Source organism: Crocodylus porosus, unplaced genomic scaffold (genome assembly GCF_001723895.1).
Source record: "Crocodylus porosus isolate Cpor-Errol unplaced genomic scaffold, CroPor_comp1, whole genome shotgun sequence".
In the NCBI taxonomy this organism is placed as follows: Eukaryota; Metazoa; Chordata; order Crocodylia; family Crocodylidae; genus Crocodylus; species Crocodylus porosus.
In genome coordinates, this window is record NW_017728915.1 from 16,062,473 (window position 1) to 16,084,007 (window position 21,535).

General features: G+C 38.5%; 2 protein-coding genes across 4 annotated transcripts in view; one reads left to right on the forward strand and one right to left on the reverse strand.

The window, feature by feature from the left end:
• The window catches only part of BRD7 (bromodomain containing 7), a 30,524-nt gene extending 19,379 nt beyond the window's left edge, over positions 1-11,145 (forward strand). For both annotated transcript variants that reach the window (XM_019535744.1, XM_019535745.1), the window contains 7 exons: positions 904-1,036; positions 3,340-3,451; positions 8,539-8,595; positions 8,723-8,831; positions 9,030-9,173; positions 9,764-9,907; positions 10,933-11,145. In XM_019535744.1, coding sequence (XP_019391289.1) covers positions 904-1,036; positions 3,340-3,451; positions 8,539-8,595; positions 8,723-8,831; positions 9,030-9,173; positions 9,764-9,907; positions 10,933-10,997 — 764 coding nt within the window. In that variant the 3' untranslated portion in view covers positions 10,998-11,145. The remainder of the gene's footprint in view (positions 1-903; positions 1,037-3,339; positions 3,452-8,538; positions 8,596-8,722; positions 8,832-9,029; positions 9,174-9,763; positions 9,908-10,932) is intronic.
• A 2,706-nt stretch (positions 11,146-13,851) lies between these two features.
• ADCY7 (adenylate cyclase 7) overlaps positions 13,852-21,535 on the reverse strand; it is a 66,159-nt gene continuing 58,475 nt past the window's right edge. The window contains exons 20-26 of one of the 2 annotated variants that reach the window (XM_019535743.1): positions 21,067-21,148; positions 20,267-20,422; positions 19,102-19,248; positions 18,548-18,655; positions 17,364-17,478; positions 15,773-15,897; positions 13,852-15,653 (exon numbers count right to left, since the gene is read on the reverse strand). In XM_019535743.1, coding sequence (XP_019391288.1) covers positions 15,507-15,653; positions 15,773-15,897; positions 17,364-17,478; positions 18,548-18,655; positions 19,102-19,248; positions 20,267-20,422; positions 21,067-21,148 — 880 coding nt within the window. In that variant the 3' untranslated portion in view covers positions 13,852-15,506. The remainder of the gene's footprint in view (positions 15,654-15,772; positions 15,898-17,363; positions 17,479-18,547; positions 18,656-19,101; positions 19,249-20,266; positions 20,423-21,066; positions 21,149-21,535) is intronic. The other variant, XM_019535742.1, reaches the window with a different exon arrangement.

Consider the following 21,535-nt stretch of genomic DNA (forward strand, 5'->3'; position numbering starts at 1 on the left):
GTTCATCTTGTGGTCAATCATGACCCCCAAGTCCCTTTCATCCGTAGTGCTAGCCAGCGTAGCACTGCTGAGCCTATAAGGATGCTGCAGGTTTTTCCTCTGAAGGCGGAGAACTTTACATTTTTCGGTGTTAAACACCTCACCATACTTTTGTTGTTACAGAAGCATAGCAAAACTATTATGACTTTTTAACCCCAAATGAAATAGCATTAAAATTACAGGTTTAGCCCACTTCTGGTATAGGAACATGAAGATGCAACAGGCAATACATTCTTCCAGGCAGTTAATCCTTTCCCCATTAGCTGCATATTCTTGGAAAACAATGTATCCACAGTTGAGACAATTCGCCTTTTAATTACATGGGGACTATTCTAATATAATACAAGCCTTAGTCTGTCTGTCTGTAATGCTCTGGGCCGACTACACATGCTTCCAAGAGGGCCCAAAGCGTTACAGACAGAGGGGGCAAGGGAGCTGCCACGTCCCCATCTCACCGCTGCACCAGCACAGAGGGGGAGGTGGTGGAAATCGGGAGGAAGGGAAGGGGAAGAGGGGGTGAACGACCCTGTCATTCATGATGGGCAATTTGCTAGTATTACATAAATGCTATATCACAAAGAAGGAAAATAGGAAAAAAAAACTCTTAGGTCCACCTAGTTTCTATTCTTGGCCAAACTTCTACTCATAAATTTGTACATAGATATTTATCCCAAAAATCTATTTTTGTATATTTTCTAATGCCTCAACACAGTATAGTTAGAACATTTGTGTATAAACTGTATTTGCAGTAAAATGCAGTGATAGATGTTTTGTGTTTTTAGGACCACTTTAAATTGCATTATAACTTAATTGAATATTTGCTTGTGTAACGCAAGACTGATTTGTTTTTTTATTATTCAATAGTGGCATACTTGAATTATGGACCCTACAGTTCATATGCTCCAACCTATGACTCCACATTTGCAAATATCAGCAAGGAAGATTCTGATTTAATCTACTCAACATATGGGGAAGATTCTAATCAAGGGTATTCCACGTAAGTAACCAGCTGTATTCTAGCTTCCAGTATTTACAGAAGTTATGCAGAAGAGGTGAGAGTTTGCATAGATTTGTTTTGGAATTTTTTTTTCTATTACAAGCTATATATACTGTGGGGAGGAAAGGAGGAGAGAAAATATTCCAGATTTTTTCCTAGCCAGTAGTAGCTTTGGTACCATAAATGTATCTAAATCATCATTTTGCCCTGTATTCGTGGGATAATTGGTCTTCACTTTTCCTCGTGACAAAGGAGAACTTAACATATAAAGTTTTCCAGTTTCATCTGTAATGCTTACTATTAGCAATAAGGCAAATTGATTAGAAGCTACAGTTCCTGAAGTAGTCTGAATAAACTACTGGTCAAATTCTTGTTTGTAGGCTACAGGCTTTTGCCTGAACTTGTTCCCACTCAGTTTGCACTCCCAGCCCAACAGTTTGGCTGTTTAGAGAAGTCCTGAGCCAATGTCCCAGTACTCCTCTCAGAATTTCCATGCTACACCTTTAGCAGTCCAGTCTGTAGGACTGTAATTTATGTGAAAAAGGATTAGCTTTTAACTCTTGTAATCGCTTAGTGCAAATGCATCAACTTTAAAATAACTTGTGAATAGCATGTGACAATTCAATAATGGGACACTGAACCTCAAAATCATACTTCAAGAGTATTGTTAAGCATCTACAAACCCTTATTTGAAAGAAAGTTACTTTAAAATACTCAAATTTTCAGAAAATCTAAAGAGATACTTGATGATTTTAAAAACTGCTTAATTTGTTTCCCAAGTTCGTGTTAAAAATACTAATAGTATGACCACAAGGCTTGGCCCCAATTCTCATACCTACTTGGTTTTGAGGAATATGTTAGTGTTTTTTCTCTTAGCCATTTTTCTACATCCATCTATAAAAATAGCTAAAACCCAGTAATCAGAAAATATAACTCATCGTTCTTGAATAACGGTTTAAAATCTGAAGCAAAGTATTAAAGGCTATGCATGTATAGAGCAGTGATTCTCAACCAGGATGCCACTGCATCCTGTGGAAACATGAGATGATTTAAGTATGCCACACAATATTAGCGGTTTTATGATTCACAGGGTAAAGTCAGAGATTTCAAATAGGAATAGCGTCAAAAAGATCAGAACCGGTTATGTTTCTCAGTCCTTTGTAACAGAAAAACAGCTGTCTCTTAGCTTTCACGTGTTTTATGACCATGGAACAAAACTGACTTTTTCTGAGGAGTGCCTGGAGTATAAAAAGTTTATTAACTACTGGTATAGGAGAGTGTGCGTGTGGCGGTTTTTTCTGTTCGCTACTATCAACTTGTATTTGTTGCCAAGACACCAGTTTTTGCTAGTGACAAATAGCAGTTTGCAAGCCATAAGTGGTTATTACCACAGGTCTAAATCCTGGTATTCAAGGACAAATTTCAGATTTGAATAATTTTATACAGTGCTCAAACTTATTTTTTAGATGAATGAGTAAAATAGCTATAACTTACTTATAATAACCACTCTTGATCCAGACATTCTCAGGATGGTGGCATAGGCACATTTCTTGATGTGCTTTAGAAATATATCAAAAAAAACTAGAAAACACTCATCCTTCTAAAATGCCATAGTATAATTTGTTTAAATAATTTGTGATTCTGATACAATAATATTTTAATATTCTTACTGTTTTCATAAGTTTTGTCCCATCGTAAGCCACCCTGAGCCCTTTTTTAGGGAATGGCAGCATATAAATTAATATCAAACGTGCATGTTTGTTTGTAGTGTGATTATCTTACTGCTTTTCTTTTGTACTGTCGGTCTTGGGTATCCTTAATGGGCTCATGGGAAACCCAGCTGAAATTGGGTAAGGCTCTGTTCTCCCGGGCACCACTGGGGATTACTAGGAACAATGGCCACCAATTGTTAGAGAGAAAGTTCAGGCTGGACATCAGGAGACATTACTTTACAGTTGGGGCTGCCAGGCTCTGGAATGGGCTCCCAGGTTACATGGTACTCTCTCCTACCTTAGGGCTCTTCAGGAGGAGCTGGACAGATATTTGGCTGGGGTGTTATGACCCCAGCACTCGTTCCTGCCTGGGACAGGGGGCCAGACCTGATGATCTGTTTAGGTCCCTTCCGACCCTAAGCACTATGAAACCTACGAAGTAAATTTCTTTAGATGGAATTCCTTACTGACCTTGTGATCAGCACTTTCAAAACTCCATATAATGGGGGTTTGCAATAACATCCATTAGGGGGAATTTGTCTTTTACGTGATATAAGAATGATTTTGATACCCATACTTTTGATATTTCAGTATTCATGAGTTTATGACCAGATCTCAGGACTACCCATTTGTAATGGCTGATAGCTTGCTGGATGTATTGACCAAAGGAGGACATTCTAGATCTCTGAGAGAGCTAGAAAAGGTAAGAATTGTGATGCCTTATCTCTGACACAACAAAGTTTTGAATCTAGTTGGGCTAATGTCACTTGGCAAGAAAGATATTTCTCACTTTGTTACATTTGTGTTTTGCACAGGATCCATGTCCATAAATTCCAGACATTTCCTTACATGTTTTAGTTGTAAGATTTCCCTCCAACTTGACTAACATTATGAATAGGCTCGGAAGAATTTTATTTTTATTTTTTAATGTTTTCAACAGCCAAAAATCAGTGTTTATTTTTAAGCATTTACTTTGATTCTTATTTACATTTTCAGGATTGCATAAAACTAGGGGCATGGGGGTGCACATGCGCACACAAACAATATCCACTTCCTCTGCCAGTCCAGCAGCCCACCACCTGGCCCCCATGCACAATCCCATTTTTATACATTTTGATTATTAACAATGGAAATATTTTTTGTCAGCCTGTGAGTGAGCGGTGAACTCATCACGTATCAACATTTACTGATAAAAATCAAATCCTGCCAGTCCTAGTTACGCAACATGTTCATGATAAATTTCTTAGATTAAAAATATTTCAGTTTCCTTTTGTTAAATAGGTTCTATTTTCCTTGTCCCACTTAATGGCTTTATACAGTAGTTTTTGATGCATTAGGATGAGGACTTCTGGTATTTGAGGGGGCAAGTGGTATTACCCTTGCTATAGTTAGACTGGAGAGAGAAAATATACCATTGAGAAGACCCTGGAACAGACTTCCTAAATATACAACATGTTAAAATTTTCCAGTTGCCCCTAAGTGATGCATGCCTTTTTAGGCAGGGTTTAAAATGTTAACTTCTTTCCCAATTGATACTCAAGTCAGTCTCCCACATAGTAAATATAACTTTCATTCTCCTCCAAACTGAAGTCAAGAATATAAAATACAACAGTTTCAATCTGCTGCTTTTTAATATATTAAATTGAAGTTCAGTTTCATCATTTCTCATTCTTCACTTTGTCATTTCTAACTACTTGTTATTGAGGTTGTTAAGAATAGAAGACAGTCTCAGGATGTTGTGGTGTGAGTATTGTCCAGCAGTGTCACTGTAATGGGAGAAAGCAGGTTTGTGTTCTGAAACAAACCCTATTGTGATGATCTGACCACTGGTATAACTTTCCAGAGGAAAATAAAGTTTAAAAAAAAAAAGCTTGTGCTGCAAATGCAGTCATGCTAGCCTTCATTTTATAAAGGTACTTACTGATTCAGCATTAAGTATGGTCTACCACTGTTAATTCTTAAAAACCCTGGGCATTTGTACACATGCTTGCACTGCAGTGCCAGGTACTTTTAAAAACACCCAGTGCTGCAGTGCATACAAATGGTAAAATGCATGTCAGCACTGAGAAAATGGCAGTGGCGTGCTTTTGAACTAAAACATATCAAAGTTATTTTAGTTCAAAAGCGCACTGCTGTCATTTTCTCAGCACTGATGCACATTTTGCCTTTATACAAATGTATGTGACACAATAGCAAAGGTCATACAGTGCAACCTCATGGTTTTGTAACCCACTTAATATGCAGCATGAGCATTAGTACAGCATGTACCTTTACTCTTAGGCCTTCATGAGCATAAAGTTGGATTGCTAAATCACAGTTCTTGAGTCTAGGATAAGCTGTGCAGGCACATCTCATTGTTTGCTTTGCAGTATTTGGTGATAAGCTATGAACGGAAGTGCCTTCCTTGAAAAGCTTATATTTAAACAAGAACTATATATAGTGTATATGAGTTTGAAACCTTTGACTGGTAATGTTTAGAGGAAGCATTTTACAAGAACTATCTAGTAAAATATAGCAGCAATTGACCACAAAGTCAAACAGCAGCAAAGGTAAGTCAAGACAAAGATGTCATCTCTACAACTATTAATGACTGGCTTAAGCAAGAACATCCTCTTTGTACTAGACTGGCTGTCTGTATCGACAGTAAAAACATGGGACATAGAAATGAAGATATCATGATTCGGAGGATACTTTGTGTTTATGGGCTGATGATTAAAGAAGGAAACACAACAGCACAGGCATCACACTTTCTTGCAAGAAAGGTGGTATGTTGTTTGAAAGTGGAATAGAAGAAATGGATGACCCAGCATTGTTTTTAGGAATGGCTTATTTAGTGAACTTATCCCATTATGAGAAATTACCCAAGTAATAAGAAATTCTACTTCAAAGCTAGTCTTCTTGTGGACAGTTTCCAATCATCCTGTATCAGTGAACGCCTTTGAAAATTTCCAACTTGTTCTTTTCTACCAGTAATGCCGTGACCTTGTAGCCCAGGGTTCAGAGACTCTCTCAGTACAAGCATATATACACAGGGAGTGTGTCTACAGAAGAAGTTTACTGTGCAATTGACTCAGCTGCATAGTAAACATTGCACATCTATACATGTGCCCCTATTATAGGGTAAACTAATTTATTCCACAGCAGCACGCGTGTAGATGCTGCCCCAGCCAGTGCCTTTGCAGCGTGCTGAACCGGGGGGGTGGGGAAAGCAGCACCTGGTTACCAGGCTGGCCCCTGGACCCTGCTCAACATGCTGTGTTCCCAGGCATACATACAGATGCAGTACCCAGGACCAATAAGCTGCAAACTTTATTCAGACACATTACTAGCACGTATAGATGCATCCAAGGAAACTTCTCTCATTGCTGAAGACAATACAGAAAATGTTCACATATTCTGCAGTCATCAAGAATGCAGTCAGTTTGATTGATGATGCCTGGAAATGTGCAACTCCTTTAGTCTTTGAAAGCAGCGTGGCACAGGCCATAGGTTGACATTGATGTGTTGTTATTTCAGTTTGCTAAAGCATGTAAGCCAAAAGATTAAAGGTCTGATTAAACAAATTCCTGGGCTTAACGATGCAAAGAAAAAGAATATGGAGGAATTTTTGTAAGGAACTAGCACCAAGGTATGCTGGAGTTGAGCAAGGTAGCAGAAACAGAAAATGTCACAACGGAGGAAGGAGCCATTGTGGATGCTTCAGGAATGCTCAAAGTAACTAGCCTAGCTTAAATAATGACTACAATATTTAAGCTAGTTTGAGAGCACCACCACCCTGTTCCAGCCTGAAGTTCAGCAGCTATATGGAAAGTTGTCTCTCAGTAATTTTCATCTGAAAAAATAAGCTAGAGGTATTGGGCTTGAAGAGATGTGTGCATGTATATAACACTTTATGTTATGGTGTACTGTACTTACATTGTTTAAGGTTTCATTTCTTGTACCAGAAAGAAATGGTTAAAGCTGTGACTATGGCTTCCAGTGTGAGCCCAGGAGCACTACCAAGAGCGAAGCCCCTCCTACACTTCCCCTACGCTCCTGCCCCGTGCCTACGGCCCCTCAGTGGTACAGCTGAATTTTCTCTGAAGGCCGTACAGACATAGCTTGAGATTTTGTATCCCCTGCTAGCAGGTGTAATCCTTCCAAACAGATTTGCATAATTCACCATCACCAATGTATACTGCACCAGAGCTTACAAAGAATAATTCTAGAATTTTCCTTAATCCTATAAGGGTCCTGTAATAGTACTGATTTAAACCATATTGTAGCTTCTCCTTCGTAAATGTGCAGCTACATATTTAATGTATGCTGTAAAATAGAGAATGGACACTTCATTGTAACTCTGAGTCCTAATGCACTGATATAGTTTTGATCTGAATTCCACATCCTATAGAAAAAGAGATATAAATAAGGAGGATTGTGTTTACCTGGGATAGAGATAAAGGGTGGCTTGGAGAAGTTCTAACCCCTGCTTATGGCTGCAAATTGTTTTCTGAGAAGTTTAATCAGCAGTCATCACACTTATATAGCTTGAAGGCAGTCTTCATGACAGAAGGATACATGGCTGGATCATAATTTCTATAAGAGAACACCCAGCTGTGGTGCTGGCTCCAAGAAACATCACCAGACCAGTGTTCCAGTGAAGCTTCTTCGTAGGTGTTGAGTTCTGCAGACATGGAAGGGTCAAACTACTGCCCGGGCTGTATTGTGTCCCAGCACCTATGGTAGAAGAATGAAATACAGAACCCAGTCATGCTGACTGGCCAGTGACATCTGTGGGGGTCCCTATGCTGGCCCTTCCAGGACTTTAATGGAAAAAGAACATGTGTAGTTTATTTCATTCTATGATACTCTGCACATCCTTCCTCTTCCTGCCCTGGTTACCCTGGTTTCTATACTGTGGCCATGATGTTCTCTTGCCGTTAAGGAAGCATGGTAAATTATGCCATTTGTTTTAGCCATGGATTGCTGCTTTTTTTTTTTTTTTCCTATCTGCATAAAGAGTTTAGCAGCTAGATCTCTAGCTTTAAGACAAGAAGTTATTCTCCTGCCCTCATAAGGACTCTTCTATAATTACTTTTACAGTCACTAGCCAACTAGTCTTCTTTAAGACCAGTGAGATTTCAGCAAATGCACATGCTGAGCAGAATCAAAATCAAGGGGGCTGATTTGGCCAAAAGGGTGGGTGGTGCAAAAATACAGCCACAATCTGAGTTTAAAAGCCTTTGCTAATGTAGTTGGTGCAGTTCATTCTTCCCTTTTTTTGGTATTTTAGGTTTAGGCAATTAAGAGGAATAGACTGTTCATCATGCCTAGCTAACTACATTAACATTGGGAAGATTATTGCCAGGCCTTAACAGTTGAAGATGAATTCTGGCTCCAGATGATTGTGTTGTATCATTGAATCTTAGCTCAGTCAGTCCTGTGCCCAGCAGTGATACTAACACAAGACTACATACATGGGTCAGTCACTTTTGCTTCAGATTAACTAATGAAAAATAAGGTGTAATTTCTTGAAAGTGTCACATTAACTCAGACTAAAAAAATTGAGCTATACTGCATGTAGCAAACCCCACAGTCATCTGCAAGGTTTTGAAAAATGTTTTACAGCTGAGGAAGATAGTTTACTCCAGTCAAGTTAGAAGGTTACTAATTACTTGTACAGGTGGAAACTCAGTTTCACCTTCCACTTACGAGCATCATCTTGGAAGATACTGATTTTTGCTTCCTACTTGAAATCATTAATTCATTTTAATGCCCTACTAAATATCTCTCCTTCCCCCCTGTCTTTAGCCAGTGGATGAAGTTGAAGGCCAGCATGAAAGAAGCGATTCTGTAAAGGATGTGGAGGTAAGATTTTTCTGATGTGAATGTTTGAAGTGAGCAGACAGAGCAAATATAAAAATTGTTACCTGCTAACTGACAGTGTGATCATTCACAGTAAAAAAAAGTCTTAGCTTTGGCTTGCTTTGTGCAGATAATGGAAACAGAAGCTGCTAGCAGGATGGACTCTGCTAATGACAGACTTACCGCACTGGAAGATGTGACAAATTTTGGAATGCCTGTAGAAGAATTTGACTCTGAAGGCAAGTTGTCTAAATTATACTGGAATTAGAAACATTCATATTTATTTGTGGAATACATTTATTGCATTCAGTCCATTGGCGTAAAGTAACTCAAGTCATGTATTTGCTGTGGGGTGGGCAGGTGTGTGCGTGTGGGAGATGTACATGTGTACACAAATATGTATTATGCACTAACATGTTTTGGCCTTTTGTTACCAGAAGCTGAAATCTTCCAGAGGAAACTTGATGAAACAACAAAGTTACTCAGAGAGCTCCAAGATGCTCAGAATGAACGACTAAGTACAAAACCGCCTCCTAATATGATATGTCTTTTGGGTCCATCATACAAAGAGATGCACCTTGGTATGAATATATAACTTCTGGGTTTTTTTGTTCAGTCACTTTAGTCTGACCTTATAACAAATTACTGTAAGGCAGTGGTTGTCAACTGGGGGCATGAAGATAAGAACTAATGGGTACATGCTGGCAGGCAGGAACAGAGTGCCACCACTCTGCACCTCTGCCTCCCAGGAGCAGGGCCGGGGAAGAGGGGGGCCAAGGGTAGCACGGCTTCCCTATGCAGGCTGCACAGGCGCTGGCCGGACACAGTGGAGGGAGCCCACACGCTGGCTGCCCTCCATCAACCTGCACCACTGTCACGTGTAAGCCCCACCCCATTCTGCATCCAGCCACCCCCCCCCCCACTCCACCAGAAGTGTACCCAGAAGGGGTACATGCCTTAAGAAAGGTTGAAAACCCCTGCTGTAAGGCATTTCTTAAGTGAGTGCATCTACACGTTCATTAATGCACAGTGCCTACTGCGCATTGCATTTAGGAAGTACACTTGCAAAAGGAAGTACTAAATAAATGCACAGTAGGCTGCCCTACTGCATGTTAAGCACCAAAATTTAATTTTTCATTTAAAAATGACTCTGCTTTTTTATAACTTTTAGCTGAAAGAGTAACAAATAACCTAAAAGAACTTGCACAACAAGTGACTCCTGGTGATATTGTAAGCACATACGGCATTAGGAAAGCAATGGGAATTTCCATTCCTTCATTTGACACTGAAGACAACTGTGTAAATTTAACAGATGGTAAGTATTCAGAGTAGACTTGGGGATCTGGCTTAATACACCTAAAGTTTATCTGCCAATCAGTAGTTTTTAATAACTACAGTAAAGTTAGAGGTTCTAGTTACTTGGTCCTAGAAGTCTTTTTAGGGTTAAAAGCTGCCATGCTTAGTTCTTTTTTTGAAGCAAGTGCACGGATTGGTTCAACCACTTCTTTTAAACGTGTTGGAATTTTTGTGCTTGCACAACTCTGAGCCAAAGAAAAAAAAACAAACAAATGATTAAAAAAATTTAGTTCATCTAAATAGCAACCTTAATGTTGGGAACGTGTGTATTCAGATTTCCCTGATTTTACTTTCCATTTAAGGGTGCACATTTATGAAATTTGGCATTCTTAAAGTATAAAGTAAATAAAAAGGTATACTAGTAGTATAGTGCAAAATTAAATTATTAGCTGGTTCTACTTAAAATAGGCTAGTGCTTTAAATTTTTATATTTTGCACTGGTTTTCCCTGTTCACTCTGTACAACATACCGTATCTTAAGTTTTTTGGAATTGCCAGATTTCTCAGTCTGGCTTTCATTTAATTAATACCTGTATGAGCAAAAGGTAGCATTTAATAGTAAATTAAAGAGAGCTTGATTTTTGCATGCTACAGAAATAACTACATAAATTACACATTTTCTGTTTATTAAATTTTTCTTTTTTATGAAGGAGGAAAAAAAGTAATAATGCTTAAGTAGGTTGTTAATGAGCAACAGAAGTAAATGGCTTCAAGCAGCATTGCATATTTAACTGAAAAACTGACATAAATGACTTGTGTGTCCTATAAAATACTGCAAAAGACTGAATGTTTCATCTGGTTATTAAGTTTAAAAATACACTTGTTTTAAAATGTTTGTCCAAGAACCTTGAACTTACTACTAGTGGATTTACATTACATTTATGCAGTGACTTTGAGCAGTTATATTCAGTTATACACTTGCCACTCACTGAACAAAACTAGTTATCCCACTCACATCAGTGTGGTCTCTTCTTTGTTATCACAGGTTTTCAGGAACCAAAAAAAACTGTTCCTGTTGCTGGGAATGAATGTGATCCAGTTGCAGTTTGAAACTTCAGTTTTACATTTGCATATTTTTATTTGGTTCTATTTAAGAACTAAAACTTCAGGGTGGATTTACTGAACATTTGTACAATGTGCATTAATGGAAGTGTTTTGTCTTAAAGTTTTAAACTCATTAAACTATATCAGAATTTCATGGTTTTGTGTTATCAGTTACTTTTCATAGATGCATGTTAAATCATGAATTCTTACTGTATAACTAGTTACTTTGCTGACAGCCTGAAGAACTTCTTTAATCTTAGTGTTCTCAGTACTAACTTGGGCTGAAACAATTAAGTAGAAAACATAAAGAGCTTGCAAATTCAAGCTTGTGTAGCTGAAAATCTGGATATTCATACATGTTCCAAATAACTGCAAAACAAGTTACCTTTAAGAAGTTTTTTATTTTATGGTAGAAACAAAAGTATATTCCTTCTATGCAGTAGGTAACCGATTCATTATTTAAAGATACAGGGTAATCGGCTTTAAATGGAGATTAATCATCATTTTGTAGCTTTAGACTTGTCTGTTTTTAAAACAAGTATTCTACAGAAGTTGTCCTAAGCAGTTATTCCTTAAATTTCAACAGGTAAGGGTTCACAGTTCTGTTAAGAAACAGCTAATTAAAAGCACTGTTTTGGTAAGGCTCAATTTCACTTGAGGCAACTTTTTTGTTTATTTTCAGCTTTAGGCTGAATTCCCAACACTGCAATTGCCGTTCAAGATAAATTTCAGCCTGAAAACACGACATTTAAGGGAACAAAAAAAGTCCAGCTAAATACACTTTCCCTTAGTCAATACTTTTGACTTGTTTTCCATTTTCTCAGCTTTCATACCGCAACAAAGTAAATACAGAAAAACTCAGACAGCCATGTGATTAAGTTGATCATATCCCTTTAAAAATCACACAGCAGTACCACAGGTAACAAAAAGAGACAACCCTGCTTCATCTACTTCAAAAAGCTATAGTCTGTGGAAAATATCTGCAACTGAAACCAATCTATATCCAAATAACATCAGCCTGAATGACAATACAATGTAAACAGAAGCATTTAAAATGCTGTTGGGTATGATTTTGTTCTACAGCCTTAAGTTTTATTTAAATTTCTACTGCTATTATAGTCTATTTTCAAACCAGTTCCACCCATAAGAAAAATGCAAAGTTCAAAATACTTTAATGAGGCAATATGGTCATTCGAACTGGTTCTGGTGCTTATAAAATGAAATAAATTAACATCTCAAAAACAAATGCTTGTTAAACATCTAGCATTACAAATATACACTAGAAGGGGCTAATGGAAGCTACTCAAAAATAGAACAGAATATTACATTGACCTGATATTAGCAAGATGTTTAAGTAGGAAACTATTCATCTGCTGATGAGAGGGAACAGAAGATCTAGACAACCTCAGACTACAATTGTCTAATGTATTTTTTGTTGGTAACTACAGCAAAAACAGTTTTGACCTACCACACTGACAAAGACATTAAAAAAAAAAATTTCAATCCAGTTAGGACATTACTCAGATTTGTTCCTGTTTTGAAACATAGGCACTTTAGCTTTCAAAGAAATTACACAGTAATTAGAAAACAGCAGTGTCACGTTAGACAAAACATGGTAGATAATGCTGCAGTCATGCTTTGGTACTAAAACAAACGTTTACAAATGCTGCTTTGTCTACAAAGTAATCTTAACAAAATATTAATTATTCTATGCTTCATAGCCACTCACAGGAGAGAGATTCTTTACTTAATAAATGTACATACTGGGCATATTAATCTTTAAAAAGATGCTTTTTGCCCAAGAGCAGGAATGAATGTAGGCATGATCTTGTTTAGGCTTAGTAAAAACTAATTACATTGCTAAAGGAAAACTCTTCACATTAAACTAATTTGTAAGAAGTGCAATTCTTCATTCCTTTTACTCCCCATCACCATGGAATAAAACAGCTGGAGTAAGTCAGGGAAGCACAGTTCTAATTTTTAGGCCATGCCAGAACATTATAAACATCATTTTTCTACACGGACCTTTTGTAGTAATTATATATATAATTTTTAGCTTTGCAACCTGTATTATGAAGCTTATGCAGCCCAACCCATGACAATGAATTACAGAGAAAAAACTCAGAGGAAATTCACTGATTATACCTCAAATCACTTACAAAAATCTTCCTTAGAATTAATATATTCTAAACTGAAGAAAACCACTAATACACCATCATTTTGTTTCGCCAACTATTTTCAAGAATTCAAACAGTCCCTTCAATTTAGTCCCTATCCAAAGATGGTGTTATGGCTATTGTCAAAGCCTTTGTTGTGCAGATGTTCAGTACAAGTTGCAGGTAGTACATATATCAAACAATGTTAAGGTTTTATTTTTAATTAGGGGGCAATTTTTGAAGCCTACACACCTCAACTGAATTTATATATGGGTGCAAAGTAATCAGGTACACAAAGTATACAGTTATGAATACGCACCTTCTGTATGCAGGCATATTTGTTGTCATCTTGAATATGTGTTCTTGATATCTTCCACAAGCTTATGCTAAAGAAGAAACTTAAATACAGTCCAAAATTGAGTGATATACTTCATTACTGTTCTATCTAGTTTTTCAAAAGATTCCCATTGCCAGGAATTTTAACTAAATAAAAAAAAGGAAACTTTCTTCATACATATTCCAAAACTAAAGGGAGTTTATAGATGTGCTGCAGGGCAGGGGGCTTTAATTAGAGTGGCTTTGGGAGCCGTTCTAATTAAAGCGCAAAAAGCATCACATGCATCAGCGTCCCTGAGCTGAAAAAGGAGCACAGGGACACTTTAACTAAAGCTCTTTGAACAAGCCTTAGTTAAACCACCCCCACCACCATTTTTCAGCGCAGGGACATTGACGCATATGATACTGTAGTCTGCTGGAGCACAGTAATTACCACGCTCCAGCAGACTGGATTAATTGAGTCTGCTCCAACACCCTGTAATTACAGTGCATCAGAGCAGCCTCCCTGCATGTGTATAGGCACCCAAAATGTTTTGCTGTCTGGCTCTAAAGAGGGAATTACCTTAGTATTAACTCAAGACTACAACTGTGCATTCATTTTACTAGATACTGTATATCAATATCTATTCAGACCATGTTTGAAAGATGGACATCTCGCTAGTAGTAAAAAGTCTATAGCTGAGCATCAACTACTTGGTATTTACACTAGAAGAGAACAGTAGCCCCAAGATGAATTTTAAACACTAGTCAGATTCAGCCCAAGCTGTCAGGGAATTCTGACACGGGGAGGGCAGCTGGAGTAGCTGCTATTCTAGAATTGTCCTAGTCTCACCAAAAACGTTCACATAACAAAATGATCAGACAAAAAAGATGCTGGCAGCATATATTCTGTGAAAGGCATAATAAAAATAGGTGACAATGTAATTTACAACCTGCACAGCTCCGAGAACAGAGGCATAATGATTAGTCTGGACAGGGTGGCAAAGAGAAAACATGCTGTAACCAGGGCACCTGATTTAAGTTTACCTTAGGTTATCAATTTGAGGAACTGCCTTCTTCAGGTAGCAGAAACCAAACAAGAGCACAGTGCTAGATATTAACTTGGCAAACATGCAATGGCATGACTGTGATGAATGGAAGGCCTGCATCTCTCTGCAGCTATCATTTACTGTTTCTTACCAACATGCAGGTCTACATGGGTTTTCACATGCTGGATTTCTTTGAAGTTGATTCTGAAAGTCAAAGCAACTTCCTGTCAGTAGATATTACGTTATTCAAAAAAACCTTCACCTTCCTTGAATAATGGAAAAAGCAGGGTGAAAGACCAAGGTACACATATCGCATGACATAAGTTCTTTGAACTAACTCTGGATAAAAGTACAACTGTTCATCAAGAAAGATTGTGTAAATTTGGTGACTAAGGTAGGACAGGCATACATCAGTTTGGTTACCAGGGGAAACCCAATACAAACTATGGCATAATTACTCTTATGAAAAAGCAACAGTATAATTGCCACATAATAAACTGTAATTTTCTTGTGTCCGTCCCTCTGTTCAGCAGGCTTCTGTCTTGAAAGTTTGCTTTGTTTCAAGAAAATGCAACTGAAAGATATGCTGCACCCAAAGCTTACTGTCACTTCGTGTTCGTGACAAATGCAATACTGTTGGCAGATCTAACAACAAGGCAGTGGAATGTTTTCACCTGACAATGAGATAAATAACACGTTCATGTATGTCCTTGTTGAGGCTTTCAGTCTCCTATATTGCAAGCAGGAAAGGAAGTAACAGGAAATACAGCAATGCCATACCAGATAACTCTTCAAATCATCATAGGAACAGACAAGCCAACCATTTCCTGCAAGAACTTTCAGGACTTGTCTTCTTTGTAAGTCAGTCTCTTGAGATGCACGTGGACCATTAGCACACGTTTAGAATAATCTCCTTTATATAAGGAGAAAAATACCAAGTCTTCATAGAAGCAATGTGGTTGTTCAAAACCCATTTGACAGACTTTGTTACAGCCTCAGTTCAATCCAGCACCTTGGGATTTGGCTGTGTCAGTGCACACAAAATAAGTCCTAAGTTCTCCTTTGCCTTTGACATTAATGAGCCCCCTACATTCACACACATATCCCAGTTCTTGTAATATTCTGCTGGTCTCTTCTGTAACCTGTGAGTGAACAGAATTAGAAATTGATGTGCAACTCAATGGATATTTATTTTGAGTCCTAACCAATAACAATTCTAGAAGTAATATTCCAGAAACATCTAGAATCCCCATGTTCTTACCTGGATTTTTCCAAGTTCACCAGTACTCTCCATTCTGCTAGCAACGTTGACAGTGTTACCCCAGATGTCATATTGAGGTTTGCGGGCACCAATCACACCAGCTATCACAGGCCCGTGGTTTATCCCTATATAAACAAAAACATATCAGTATAGGTCCAGTAGATTTGGGTCTCAATAGTTACTTTGATCTTTTGGCAGGTCACCATCATTGTAGAATCATAGGGCTGGAAGGGACCCCGAAGGATCATCGGGTCCAGCCCCCTGCATGAGCAGAAAAGACATCTGGGATCAGGTGACCCCAGTCAGGTGAGCGTCCAGTCTTCTCCTGAAGACCTCTAGGGTAGAGGATTGCACCACCTCTGCGGGGAGCTTCCATAGTCTGGACACCCTAGTTGTGAAGAAGTTTTTCCTAATGTTCAGCCTGAAACTGGCCTTCCCCCAGGGCACCCTGGTGAACAGTTGTTCACTGAGCCCCTGATGTGCACCTCTGCTATAGCAGTAATCTGCAATCAGGTCCCCTCTCAGCCTTCTTTTCTTTAGGCTGAAGAGTCAGATCCCTTAGCCTCTCCTTGTGTTGCTTGCCAAGTCCCTGATCATGCAGGTGGCCCTTCTCTGGACCCTCTTGAGCTTTAGCAAGTCTTTGTTGAAGTGCGGCACCCAGAACCGGATGCAGTACTCCAGGTGCGGCTGTACCAATGTTGAGTAAAGTGGGAGAATCACTTCTTTGGATTTACTGGAGATGCATTGATTGATGCATGCCAGAGTTCTATTGGACCTAGCGGCTACTGCGTCACACTGACGGCTTATATTCATACTGGGGTCTATTGTTATCCCCAGATTCCTTTCATTTGTAGTGCTGGTCAGGTTAGCGATGCCCAGTTTGTAGGTGTGGGTTCTTCCTTCCCAAATGCAGCACTTTGCATTTCTCTACATTGAACCTCATCTGGTTCCGTTCTGCCCAACATGCCAACCTGTCTAGGTCTGCTTGCATCTGCAGGTAGTTCTGCAGATGACACAGAGCTGCAGAGTACGTAAATGAGCTTTCCAGCCTAGTGTCAGGAGTTTGTGGCAGAACTGAGCACACAGTCTAGGTTTCCCGACTCACAAACCTGTGCTATAAGCAAAGTCTAATCTTTCTACACTTTATAGATGTAAAACAATTCTCAAGTTGCTTTGTAATCAGCCAACCCCACTGCCAGGCTTTCCCTCTCCTCTTGACTCCAAGCTATGTTTTCCCAAACCCAGCTTAGCCAGCTACAGCATCATTGTCACTGTGCCCCAAGCAAAGCTCAAAGGAGGAACACCAATGCCTGAATAGTGCAGGACTGCCAAAATCACAAGGCTGCACAGCTGTTTCCCCAAAGCAGATACAGAATCCTCACTGCTTGCCAAATTTAAAAGCTGGATAAGACAACTGTCTAGCTCAGTTAAGCATTTATATGATATGCTACACCACTACACTAGTCACATTATGACCAATTCAGTGGTACCCAGCAGCCTACTTGTCTAATCATTTTTCCCCAGCTCTAGTTTTTTTTTTTTTTTTTTTACCAAACTTGTCACATTCAAATCCTTCATGAACTGAACTTACCGATACGTAGGCGGAAATTGTTAAAGGAATGTCTGTTGATGCCATCCAGTTTGCTCATCAAGGCAATTCCATACTCTACCATGATCCCAATGTGAGCATGCTGTCTCTCCTTGTCCTAGAAAATGTTATCATATACATTAATGCCTTAACAGCATACAAAGTCATGTCAATCTACTACTGAAATACTGTTTTCTGATACAGTCCAGGACTGTCAACAAATAATTTATATGGAATAGAGCACCCATTCTCATCAAGCTTCAAGTAAAACACCACCTGGGTACAAATCACAGCTTGGTTCAGAGAAGAATACAGTAAATTGCTCCAGCTGGCAGGAGGAGAGCATGATCTGATTGATGCATATAAACCTGGCTCCTTTCCCAGACTTAACGCAAAAAAAAAAAAAGTCTTGTATAACAGCACATACATCCTCATACTATCTTCTCATGTACTTCTCATCATACTATCTTCTCATGTACTATCTTCTCATAGGGTACACCAGGCATGAGCCTGAACTAAGTGCCCCGTTTGAAAAGTCCCTGAATCATGGTGTTTGAAATTCAGCTCTGATTTTCACTACCTCAGCTAACACTTTTGTAACAGGTTGCCTCTTACATAGCAAATATACTAATCAAGTTTCTTTCATAACCTGAAGCAGGTAATTTCTTGAATGCCTTCAACTGAAACTATTCTGTTGTGTCCAGAAATGTTCAGATGCTGGATACAAAGTTTCTTGAAAATTTGAAGGAAACTGCACTGATTTCAGATATATAACATCTGTTTGTAAAAACTAAAGATAAATTAAAGCTATTGGAGATACGAAATTTCTTATATTGGTCTGCAGTGCAAAGGACTGGGAAATTACAAAACAGCAAACTGACTTCAAAAGAAGTGAGCTAGAAAAAGAATGATGTCTCCTGCTGTGCATAGGACTGCAATCTTATGCCATAGTCCTGGGTCTTGTGTTAAAACCAGGGGATTTGTTCATGACTCCAGAGCCCAAAAAAGGAATGAAAACCTTGTTTTAGATATATTTATTTTTATAACATACATTGTAAGATGCACTTTTGGATCACCACTTGTGACTGCTGGTAAATTTGACCCTCCTTTTTTCCCCATTACTTGTGTCGTCCAGACTCAGATAAGGACATGTGGAATTCTAAATGCTTTCTAAAATGGCAACATACCTGATTATTTTCTTGGCCTGGTGTAACGCTGAGGCCTGCTGCTGCCATGTAAGTGCTTCCAATGGTTTTGATTTTTTCAACACCACTAAATTTAGGTTTTAACAGCAGCTGTGAGAAGAAAATTAAATTATAGAAATAAAGACTAATTCTTCATCTATCAATATGTTCTCATCAATGATCTTGTATTCTCTACAACAGACTTAAGTAAATCCCGCAAGGCAAAAATGAAATCTCAGATACAACAGTATTCAAATCCATGAGGAAAAACACTGATACTTGTCGATACAGTACTATTAAAGGATCCTAACTGCAAGAGAACATAAAATAGAGTTTGTTAGAATTTTTACTTTCCAAAACTGAAGGCTGAACTGAGTTCATGCATCGCTGATTCAGTTAGCCTATAAGATGCACCTCTACCTTGGCTTCTGCCTAAGAGCATCAGGGTCAATTAACTAATTTTCTTCTAATTTCATGATTCCTACAATGAAGTGTCTAGAATTTTAATATTGTAACAAACATGAAATGCAAGCTATGCTCATTTGAAACTTAAATACCTCATCAAAATCAGCAATGATTTCATTCAACAGCCGCAAGCACTCCAGTCCTTCTTTATTAACATCGCACTCAGTATAGAATACCTTAAAGTCAGGTACCGATGCAAACATGACACAGACGCAGTCATATGACTGATGGTACCAATCCTGTGGAAAAGCAAGAGCAATTTCACAGTCACCACTGTAACCTAATGCTCTGTAACCAAAACAACATTCAGCTGTTTGGTACTCTCAAAAACAATTGCAACTAGAAATGAAGCCACCTAAACCACTGGAATGTGGCCACATTAACAGAAGGAATATACTTTCCTACATTTCTTTTACCAAAACTATTGAGAAAATCACTATTCAGAATATCCTCCCACCACACCCCTACCTATGTTCTGGACACTGACTACTTTCTTAGTCCAGAACTCAGTGGCTCAGTGAGCAGGTGATGAAGTGCTGGTGTAAGGAGGTGTCTGATAGTCACAAAATCACTTTTATTTACCATCTCCTCTTGAAGTGTTGCTAAGGAGATGCTATCTGCACCTCAATTAATTTCCTATAAAAATTAAGGCTATCTGCTCTGTAAAATGTGGTCTGGGGAGAAAGGTGAGTCTTTTAGACTGCAAACAGATTTCACAGATTTCTAGGGTGCCATATTTATCCCAGGATAAATCCTAAAAACAAGTTTCCAGATAAGAGCTAGTACCCATTTATTCTGGGGCATTACAAAGTACATTTGTACAGTTATCCCAAAATAGCATAATTGGATCAACGGCAGAAAAGCATCACTTCAGTTAGCCAGTCACTAAACCCTGATTAGAAGGGTAATGTGTGTGCACGTCAGTCCTGGGATATTTTTGTCCTGGGACAAACACAGAAATATTTTAACCAGGGATAAATGTGTTGTCTGTTCATAGCCTTTGAACCAATTGTCCACCCAAAGCCAAGGATCAGCTCTGAATGGACTTAGTGTCTGCCAACGTAAAAGTTAACAGTTTTTGTAATGCCAGGTTGGTAGCAGAGCCTTTAATTTGGAAAGCTCTTGGGGTGCTTAACTTTGGACAAAAAAGGATGGGACTGAGGGCAGACAGCAGCTTTGAACCCCCTTTCCACTGGTGCAGGAGGTATTCTGAAAGTCTTATTTACTGTCCTTACCAGCCCAGTAAACTAAGCATACCTCATTTCGCTTTTCACCAATGAAATAGGCAGCAACATGTGCTGGAAGGACATTTTCCAGCAAAAGCCTGTTAACATTCTCCATAGTTTCAAACTGTTCGTGTTCTTTTTTAAATTTATTCTTCCATAGGCAATCCAGTCGGCAGTAATAGTCAATCTGCAAACAAAAAAACGTACAAGTTAAATCCACCTACGTCTCAAAGTAGGACGGACTAGTCTCAATTCAATCAATGTAGACTGCAAGTTTGTTCAGCTGATGGTGTAACTGAATGGCCTTTAATTTTTGATTGAAAAATTATACCCACATCTGTGAATACATAATCTATATGTACACAAGTCAAAAGGTAACTAACTGTGTAGGCAATTCTGGTGCTGTCAGATGTACCCAGTCCAACATGCGCACCTAAGTCATGATTGTATTTTATATAATAATGACATCAATTTCAAATCATTCTTCATGACATACCAAGTCAGTCTGGGTAACAGCATATTAAAATAACATCCTTACTACAAGATTACCTGATGTAAAGTCTGGCTGCACAATTTTGTTAGCACTATCTTGAAGCCATTTGTGAAAAATTGTATCCAAAAGTTGAATGCCTCAATACTAATGAAAAATGGGACCTCTCCCTCTCTCTTCCCCAAAAATAAAAGGTTTCCTCACAAGGTTCTGGGACAGAAAATAGATTCAAACACCTATTCCCAGACTCCCTAAAATTAAAACAGTATTTTGGTGCATTTTACTTAAATAAACTATTACAGAGTGAAAAAGGAAAGGATGCTTTGCTTTTAAATCATTACCTGTCTTGCCAGTAGGATCAGAGTTACGTAAAACATAGCCATGTACAAATAACTCATCATTTTTGGATCTTTCAAGAAAAGCCTAAAATCCAGAAAGGCAATACCCAGTTATTGTTTTGAGTCTTTTTACAAGCCATGGATTAACACAGAGTATCCCCACAGTCCCCTTTTCACTCTCAAGGTTTTATTAAAAATAGCAAGAGTGACATTGCCCAGGTACACTATAGTCCAGCTGCTTACAAGTGCTGCTTTGACATTTACATAGAAACTGGAACTGATGTCACTGAGCTATAATTCATACCTGTAATGATCTCAGCCTCAGACACTTGTTTCAGAATAAGACTGTTCTTTAAATTAAGTACATTGTTTTTACCAATTGAAGTTTCATAGTTTCTAGGGTCGGAAGGGACCTGAGTAGATCATCTAGTCCGACCCCCTGCCATGGCAGGAAAGAGTACTGGGGTCAAAC